At 48.1% G+C, this 9,899-nt stretch overlaps 1 protein-coding gene across 5 annotated transcripts in view; it reads right to left on the minus strand.

The window, feature by feature from the left end:
• Nucleotides 1–6,098, minus strand: part of ITPR2 (inositol 1,4,5-trisphosphate receptor type 2) — a 244,366-nt gene extending 238,268 nt beyond the window's left edge. For 4 of the 5 annotated variants that reach the window (XM_064701183.1, XM_064701180.1, XM_064701196.1 and 1 more), the window contains exon 1: nucleotides 5,841–6,098. In XM_064701183.1, coding sequence (XP_064557253.1) covers nucleotides 5,841–5,932 — 92 coding nt within the window. In that variant the 5' untranslated portion in view covers nucleotides 5,933–6,098. Of the gene's footprint in view, nucleotides 1–1,676; nucleotides 1,706–5,840 lie in introns of those variants that run through there. The other variant, XM_064701190.1, reaches the window with a different exon arrangement.
• Nucleotides 6,099–9,899: the final 3,801 nt, after the last annotated feature.

Here is a 9,899-nt window from a genome sequence, read left to right on the forward strand (position 1 = left end):
TGGGAAACAATCTTCCAGGCTGGGGAAGTCAGAGATTGACTGACTTCTTCCTCGGCAGTACTTTTAAAATACAGGCTAACTGTGGTTTCTAGTGACACCAAGAACCACACACAGGTGGTCCAGTTTAATCCCCTCATTATGTAAAAGCAAGGTAGAAAAGACTTCAGGTCACTCAGGCCAAACAATCTCCCCTCTCTTTCCTGACTACTCCCCACATCACCCACAGCCCAGCTGAGAACTACAGAAGTTGTATGACCTGTCTCAATCCAAAATCCAAGCCCTCTCCTATTTCCAGTTACCACCACACAGCAGGTAAGCTCACTTCCACACTAATCAATCAGTTCTTTCCCTAATCCCCATTTTCTCTCCAACCCTTTTTGAGAATGAGCCCTTTGAAACAAGGACATTACATTTAAGCATGCAGCCTCATAAATCATACTGCTGTAATTAAGTCTAATGTTATGTTCCCTCACACTGAGGCTGTGCTCTGTGAACAAGTAAAACTTCTGAAACAAACCAACTTCCCCTGGGGCTCATGGCCTGCTGCATTCCCCTGAGGCTGCTTTGTGGAAAGCTTTGTCTCATTGTTTATTCAAAGATGGCACTGCTGTTACAGTATTTGAAACAAGCATCAAAATAAGGTTGTTAGAAAAGCTGGAGCGGTGCCTAATTGCTGGTGAGAGTGGATAATTACAGAGGATATGAGCTTTGATATATGGATTGAATAGCAAGGTATGTGAGATGCAGAGGTGTATTTATATGCCTACATCTCCACTTACATGGCATTTATTGTAAGATCAATGAAAGTAGTTAATAATGCATTATTAGCTTATTAGTTATCACAGAAGAGAAATACACTGTGCAGCTGAAAAGTGTACATCACCATATACTCAAAGCAGCTGCAGAATTCACACCAGAGCTGCTGCATTAGAAAGACAACCAAGAGAAAATATTCCTGAAAATGCCAATCCTACACAGTATTTTTTTAAAAAAAATCAGAATCACACAATCAAAACTGTCAAATTTCATTGGTTCTATCAGTCTAGAGGATAAAGTACCTAGGAAACAAAACACACAAGTACTTTTTCCCACAGAAAATTCATACTCCTATCTCTCTTGTAGGTATTATTTGATTCTCTACGTGTTAGAATCAAATTATGATTAATTATAGTTATGCCACTCTCACTTTCTCCAGGCTTTTTATTCTTTCCTGACTAATTACCTTTTCCAGCTGGCACATGAAAGAAAAGTTTGCTGTTAATTAAAGGATGGATACTCTGTTCCTCAACCATAGCTTACACATACAGACAGCAGGAGAGAAAGGTTGAAAAAATGAGTGCACTGATGAAAACACTACATGGGTGTCTTGGAAGCATCATCAGTCACTACACCTTTTGTCTTAGCACCATTCCTGAAGCCACCAAGATGACATATTTCAGCCTTTGCTATACTTGCAACATTTTGATTTATGCTGCTTCTTAAGCACTTCCTACTTAATCTTGTCTCTTCAGAGTATGATTGACTCAACCTCGCTGTGAAACCCAAATTCAACAAGACAACTAATTCACAAAAAGCCAGTGAAGAAACCTGAATAAATCTGGGATGTTTTGAGTAAGAAAGTTCCAGCAAGCACTCCCACAAATTAAGAGAAGCTGTTCAAGAAAAATCAACATTACATGCAAGGAAATTAGTCCAAAATATTTTGCAACACAATTTTTGCTGCTTTTTAGAAGTAAGTCTCAGCACTCCTCGTCATCCAGGGCCATCTATCACAGAGCAGGCAGGTCCTGCTGCATGCTCCATTAATTATGTTCCAGGAGATCTCTGACTGCACATTTATGGAGGTGAGACAGGAATGCAGCTCCCCATGGTGACTAACAGGCCCATCGTCAAACTTTCCTACAGCTGATCCTGGCCATTGTCATTACTTACTTTTTTTCCACCTCTCCAGTTAAGAATATTTTTTCCCCTCATTGTACTGATAGGTGATTAATGCACTTTTAATTGCCACCGTGCATCATCTGAGAGCACTTACAGCCAAAATATTGGGAAAGGTGGTCTCAACAGCAGCCTAGGGCAATGTGAGATCACTGGATTCATTGCCTGGCCCTGCCACACATCTCCTGTGGGATATAAGGCCTCCAACTGGGCAGAAGCCAAACACACTAAAAGCTAAAGAAAAAAGGGAAAGCCCTACAGAATTAGCACAGTTCAATAATCCAGTATCAAACCTATCTTGCAATGACAGAATGCTACCAATGAATGCAAATTGCTTTTCCCAAACATTTCCTCAACTATCAGCATTCTCATTTTTTAAAAGGAAGGAGGGCAAGCAAGGAAACTCAGAGAGCCTTGAGGTTGGAAAAGCCAGACTGCACATCATCAGCACCTCAATGCAGCATCCAAACCCCGAGGAAGCCCAAAGCCAAGCAGAAAAAAAGAGCAGGGAATTTCTTGGGCTCTCAGTACCTCAAGAATCCAAAGGTCAGCAGTTGCCTAGAGGCAATGCTGAGGCCTGAAACCCTCTCCTTTACTATGATGCAGAAGTGCCCCTCACCTTGTGGGATCCACAGCCTGGAACATTCTCCTAGAGACAAATGGTTAAACCTCTTCTTCCCGAACTGAGCAAAACTGCTCTCTTTTAAAATATAGACTGAGGAGCAAGAATTGGAGCAGCAGTGCCCAACTTCCCTGCTCCCATCCCACCCTACAGCACTAGCTCCAGATGCACAAGAGAGGTTCTGTTTCCTCTTCTGACTAAGAGGGATCAAAGCTCAAAGCAGAGCCTTCATGCTCACATCCAACAGCTGTTTATGGCACTGAAACCACTCAGCGAGAAGGAGGGCAAGGGCAAGGATACAGGCTTCTTCCAGCTCCAACAAGTGTTCCAAGCCTTTGGGACCCACTGACAGAATGTAGTTCCAGCAGTTCTCAACCCTCTTTGTAGAGGGAGGTGTGGAAAGGTAGTCCTGCTCTCACCTAGCACTTCTCAGCATGCTCACCTGGACACAGGGCCACGGATTCTCTGCCTCCTATAAAGAGACGATTTATACCTCCTGAGCTACACCAGAGCAAGATTTGCACACTCAGGTTACAGCAGATATCAACCTGGCCCAACACACAATGTGGACACTGAGCATGTAAAAATTTCTGCACTGGCAAGTGAGGAAAAAATACTCCAAAATTCAAGAAACAGTCTATGCTTTGAAATCTCCCCCAAAACTCATGTGCTGAGCTGGATCAGCCCTTCCAGGAGTGATGTCCACCGATGTGACAGACCTGCCCTGCTTGGAGAGGTGTTGTGCCTTTTTTACCTTATTTATAGAATGGCCTTGCTCATGCCTCGTTTAAGAAACAATTAGCCTTTGACAGCTTAAAATAAACAGGACTTTCTGCTGAACAGTCACTAGCCCTGAGCTGGATTTCAAGTTGTTGAAACAGCACAAGACTCCCCAGTGGGCTCAGTAGTGTAAGAGAGGTGCTGGGCAAGCTGGGTTTCCTGACCAAAAGAGGTGCTGGGCAAGCTAACCTTTCAGAACAGCACCCTGAGCAACCCGAGCAAGAGTAATCAAACAAGGATTGCCACTAGTCAAATGAAGCAAGCAATCATTCCCAGTCCTACCCCACTTTGTCCTCACCAACTGGAGGCACCTTTGGAAGGTGAGGCCTCCTCTTTCCAGAGATTTGCAGAGAACCCACAGGAATGCAGAAGGTGCAGGAGTTCAGCAATGGTTGCACACCAGAAGTGCAGCTGGCCAAGCTTTTTCCCTGAACATAAGAGGTTTTTCTGCCTCCTGTGTTGCTGCAGCCAGTCCAAAGGCGGCAAGGGCTGGCGCAGATAATTGGCATCACAATTTTAAATTTCAGTCCAAGCTCTTGTACCACCAGCAGAGGGGTCAGCATTCCCATTCAGTAGCCATGGGAGTTTTCCACTGGTGACTTCAAGCTTCCCAGAGCTGCTCCACTCCAGTCTCCTGGTTCTGCAGCTGCCTTTACCGCGCCAGGGAGCAGAGCACAAAAGGGCTGTGCTGAAAAGCCAACAGAGACATCAGCATTCTTGAACTCCTGTCTCATCCCAGGTAGTTTTTTTGAGCTGGGTTTCCTGACTAAAAGAGAGCCTGGATAGAACATGTTGGCTCGAGCTCACTTGTTTCTTCTAGTAAAGATCCATGTGCCCTAGGCAAGCCTGGATCTTGGCTGCTCCTCTATAAAACTGGGAGTAAATGTCCTGCCTGAACTCCGAGGGATCAGGGGAGGATCAGCAGTCTGAATACTGTGTCAGGGCGATGCCAACACGTATTCAAGTGAGAGTTGTCCAGGCACCAGTCACAGCAGGGACATCCATGCCATGAGCAGGTGTTCTCAGAAAGGAGGAACACAATGAAAAGCATAAGCACGGCACACGCAGCTTCCTCCGGATAAGAGAGCCCAGCGATGAGACACAACAACACCACCAACCAGCAACAGACCGTGCCAGCAAAAAGGAAGTGCTGGGGAGAACAAGAATAAGAAACAATATCCAGCAATTAACATCTGCAGAATGCAAAATTTTTCAGACGGAATTTAAAGTTGTAAGAGTCAGCAAAACAAAAGATGTGAGACAACATGGGGAGTCACGGAGAGACGAGGCGCCAAATTAACAAATAGAGGAACACACCGTGGAAAAACACTTGTCAACAGATCAAAAGAGTGAACAGCAAGGATTGTATGCAATAATAAGGTATCAAAAAATATAAAAGACCCTGAACACCAGCTCTTTTCCAGTAACAGCAGCACACCAAGTTAATCTAGACATTCATTGCTCACACTTTGACACCAACAGTCCCCCCATCGCAGGGATCCCAGAACACAGGCAGCCTAACACAAACACGGGAGCGATTCCTTTAACACACATTAACTTGCCCTAGCAAGTTTCACTGCTACTCCGAGGGTACCACGAATGTTCAAGCAGATATTTACTAGAGTTTGACCTGCCTTGCCGATCATGCACTTACAACCACGCAGCACAGGAGCTGTTTCCAGCGGTAAAGGTTTCAGGACATGCCACAAAGTCACTGAAGCTCCCGCGGCTCTCCTACAAACATCAGAGGGAACCACCGCGCCCTCCGGACAGGTCGCTGCAACCGAACTACAGGATGGTTTTAAAAAATGTATCAACGTAAAGAAATGTATCAGTGTAATTGTCATTCCGCGCTGAGGCTTTCCCTCCTGGATTCCAAAAGGGTGATTTGCAGCGGTCACTGTTAATAAAAACCTGAAACAAGCAGCGGTTCAGTGAAGTAAAATACATCTTTTCACCTCGCAAAGAGAAAGAGCTCACGGGAAAAGCATCCCAATTAAGTTAAACATCTGATTATAAATATCTCATCACTGACAACCAGATTGTGCTGGACACAAACCTGAAGTAAAGGGACACACAATTAATGAGCCGATTAGGAAGATGAGCAAGAAAGCAAACGGTTTGCCTTTCACGTCTTTGTCAAAAATTCTCGGACGGGCAATTAAACATAATTATTTAATTAATTAAAAGGTCAGCTGTAGATAAAGACGGTGGGAAGGCGTTCGGGCAGGGCACAGAGCGGGCTCTGGCGCTGCGCTCGGGGCCGCCGCGGGGGCGCAGCCCCGGCAGGAGCCGAGCGGGGATCCCGGCACCGCCGCCGGCTCCGCGGCCGCCCGGGCCCCGCTCGGGAACTTCTCTCGTCCCCTGCCGCTCCCCATCACTTCCTACTTTCCCCGCTCCGCCGAGCAGCGCTGCCGCCCCTTCCTGTGCCGCCGCCGCCGGCGCTGCCCGCGGGCCGGCTCCGCGCAGCGTGCTCGGCTCCGCGCCCGGCCCCACTCACCCCAGCGTGCTGATGAACCCATTGACGGAGCCCTCCGCGTACAGGGACACGATGTCCCCGATGTACAGAAAGCTGGACATTTTCTCAGACATTCTGGTTCATTTTCCAGCTGGGTTCCGCGCTCCTCCCCTTCGAGGTGAAAAAAAAAAAATAAAAATTAAAATTAAAATAAAATCAAAGCAAATGGCAGCGATCCTTGGGGAAGCCGGGGGCTGAGGCGAGCGGGCGGGGGGCTGAGCGCGGCCCCGGAGGTGCCGAGAGGGCTGACAGGAGCGCGGTGCGCGGCTCGGCACGGCCCGGCCCCCGCCCGCCCCCCGCGCCTCCGCCCCCGCCCGCCCCTGCCCCGCCCCGGGCCGGAGAGCGAGCCCCGGGGAGCGGGCCTGCAGGCAGGGGACCGAGGCTCGGCGGGGGACCGAGCCACGGCAGGGGACTGGGCCTCGGCGGGGGACCGAATCTAGGCTGGGGACCGAGCTCCGGGCAGGGGACCGGGCTGCCGCTGGGGACCGAGCCCCGGCGGGGGACCGAGCCCGTGGGCCGGGGACCAAGCCTCCGGGCAGGCGGCCCCGGCAGGCCCGCCGGCCCGGAGAGGGGCTGCCGAGCCCCCCGGGCTGTGATTCCCCGCGGGCGGCTCCACGGGGCTGGAACCCGCGGGGGCAGCGGCTGAGGGAGCCCACACAAGGGGGCGTGAGGGGACGGCGACCCTTCCCCACAGCCGAGAGAATGTGCTTGGTGTGGTCGCCCAAAGTGTCACCCTCTGTTTGGTGGCTTGCAAACATCAGGAACCCCAAGTACCTGTAGTTACTGCTTTTAGTGAGAAGCAGAGCGTGCTGCAGTGAATCACAGGATGGCTCAGGCTGAAGGGGCCACAGTGGGTCAGTCAGCTGGTGCCATCTCCCTGCGCCATCCCACAGCACAGGATTGTGTCCAGCTGGTTCTGGAATATCCCCAGTGAGGAGACTCCACACCCTCTCTGTTCAATCTGTTCAGTGCTCAGTCACTGCCCAGGACAGAAGTTCTGCCTCCTGCCCAGGTGGAACCTCCTGGCCTCAGTCCCTGCCCGTTCCTCTGGTGCCATTGCTGGGCCCTGGAGCAGAACCTGGGCCCTGCCAGGGTTCCCCCAACACGCCCAGCTGGAAGAGAGCACGGTGTCCAGAGAGGCTTCAGGCCATGCCTTGGTGGCCAGAGGGGCTCAGGGGGGCTGCACAAAGCCACTCTGCTTCAGTTCTCTGCCCAAAACGAGGACCAGCCCATCAAACCGCACATTCAGTATGGGATAGAAGTGTTCAGTTCCTACTTAAGGCTATCCCCAGCAGGGGAATCTTCTTATTAAAAATACTATGCATTCATTAAGCAGACATGTGATTTTCACTAACAGTTCTAAGAATCAAACTATATACTTTCTATGATTTTTCAGGTGTAATCCACCCGAGACAGCTCTCCAAATTACAAGCAAACGCAATAATAGTATTTGTTAACCACTGTATTAAAAAAAAGATGCTGTTTGGAATAAAAAAATAAAAAAGGGCCTGATCAAGTACTAACTCTTAAATTATAAGAATATTAATCTAGTCACAGGAGTGTGCAGACTGCTAGTAATGAGTAACAAGCTGAGGGTTTCACACTTAGATTTAGTCTCTCAAATCTACAACTTTCAACCTTATTGCATTTCTGAGCATAAATTGTTGGGGTTTAGAGGTCAGAAATTATGAGTTTCCAAATTAAAAAAAAAAAGGTCTTAGCATCTAGATGTATGTTATACCATTCTAGAGGTCTGTCATTTGCTCTTTTATGGTGGATATATTGGATTTGCCACTTTCTTTTGTACCCACTGGGATACAAAAATGCTAGCAAAGACCCCTCTTATGGAGACAGACTGAGAGAGTGGGATTTGTTCAGCCTGTGGAAAAGAAGGCTCTGAAGAAACCTTATAGCACCTTCCAGTACCTAAAAGGGGCTTACAAGAAAGATGGAGAGTGACATTTCGCAAGGGCATGGAGTGATAGGAGAAGGGAGAATGGCTTTAACCTGAAAAGGGATGGGTTTAGATTGGATATTAAGAATAATTTCTTCCCTGTGAGGGTGGTGAGGCCCTGGCATAGGTTGCCCAGAGAAGCTGTGGCAGCTCCATCCCTGGAAGCATCCCAGCCCACATTGGATGGGGCTCTGAGCAACCCTGGATAGTGGAAGGTGTCCCTGCCCATGGCAGGGGGTGGCACTGGGTGGGCTTTGATGTTCCTTCCAACCCAATCCATCCCGGGATTCTGTGTACACACAAATGTAGGCCCTAGATCTGACATTTCCCCAGATTCTTCCAGCTCAGTCTCCTGGAGTCACCACAGTTGTTAAATCCTTCCTGGAAAAGCCATATGAAGAGGACAGGTGCCAGAGCCCTCATTCAGGATCCAGCCCTTGGACAGGAAAACCAGAGATGAGGCCCTTCAAACTTCCCCAAACATGCAGCAAACCCCAGGGCTGGACTAAGTTAAAACACAGCAGAATTGGAAACTGAAAGTCCAAGCAGCACAAGGCACCAGAGGGCAGAGAAGCTCTGGCTCCCTGCCCACGTGCTTACTAGGTAAAAAGCATTGACCCAGGGCCCTCCAGGAGCCACCACACAGAGGGCTTCGGGTTTTATTTCATGGAAATGTGCTTCTGGACAGCTTGAGCTGAGCAGCAAAGGCTTTACAATGCACTGACAATATCCTTTGCCCTCCTGACCCTGTTTATCTCAGCCATTTTATACCAGGCTCTAATGGCCTAATTAAGACACTTTAGCCAGAGCGGTTTCACATTTCCCAGCAGTAAATGAAATCCTGGCATGCCTTAGATCAGTGGGAGTATTCCTGAGAATGAACTTCAGAACTTGGCCAAGCAGCAGGATTGTGTGTCCTTGGTGTGCCCGGGAGCAAAGCCCCATTTGGGACCATTCTGTCAGGAGGGAACAGCTCTGTTGCCTAAACACAGGTTATTGGGGCTGTTTGAAATGTCCTTTGGCACCTGAGACATGCCTGTGGGTTGTCAGCACCAGGGCAGGACTGCTGTGTCCTTGACAGCTCTGCCTGCATGGGCAGAAAGGGGCCCACAGGTTTTGCCACTACAAGAAGGTTAATTTGGGTCACTTTAGAAAATATTTGGCATATGCTTGCCATGGCAAAGCTGGAAACTGATAGGAGTCCTACACTTGCAGTCCTCTTTGCTCCTTTTCCCCCACAAGGAAATCAAGGCACAGGCTGCATTCTCCTGGGTTTGTCCATCTTGGCTCAGGCTGGATGGTGCCAGCAGCTGGGTGCAGTTGCCACCTCGTAGCTCTCCAGTGATAAACGTGGAATGAACTGGAAATCTCAATCCCAGCAGAGAAAGCTGTTCACTAAAAAGGAGTCCTATGAAATCAGCAGTTTCTGAGGGCAGTCAAGTATTTAGGCTTCATTTTAAACCTGTGCCCTTGAAACACTCTGATAATCTCAGGTGATTTGTATGCTCAAAATAAGCCAGCACTTACCCACTTCTGGAGACCAGGTCTTAAACTGGTAGAAAGATCAGCCTGGAAAAGCAGATCTGAGGAACACTTGCTCTTCTTTTCCTTGGAGACAGGAAACATAAGTAGTGACAATCTTCCAGCGTTTTTAACAAGTATTAACTCTCTTCTATTAAAAATAATGATTATGCCTCTCTGAGTGCTAGTTTTATGAAGATGGTATCTGGAAAAATTTAATTAAAATGAAAGAGATTTTGTCATAACAAGTCTACATAGAAAAAGATAAAACAGGGCCAGAGATTATAATGGAATATTGCTTCATTTATCTGGAGCAGAAATACCTCAAATGGGTAATTTGGATAAATATGGACCTTTTTACTACATTTTTAACCTTGTAATTAGCTGCAGGGTGAAGGTAAGGCTGCTTAGTCAATAACTGGGATATGTTTTCCATCAGTTATCTCTGGTAATCTTTTGTTCCAAAGCTGGGAATACAGGCTTTGCTGTGAAACAGGACCCAGATGCAGGAATCATCAGCTGGTGCTGACAGACTGCCCTGGTGCACATATTCCTCTGTACATTGT

Source organism: Zonotrichia leucophrys, chromosome 1A, assembly GCF_028769735.1.
Source record: "Zonotrichia leucophrys gambelii isolate GWCS_2022_RI chromosome 1A, RI_Zleu_2.0, whole genome shotgun sequence".
Taxonomy (NCBI): domain Eukaryota; kingdom Metazoa; phylum Chordata; class Aves; order Passeriformes; family Passerellidae; genus Zonotrichia; species Zonotrichia leucophrys.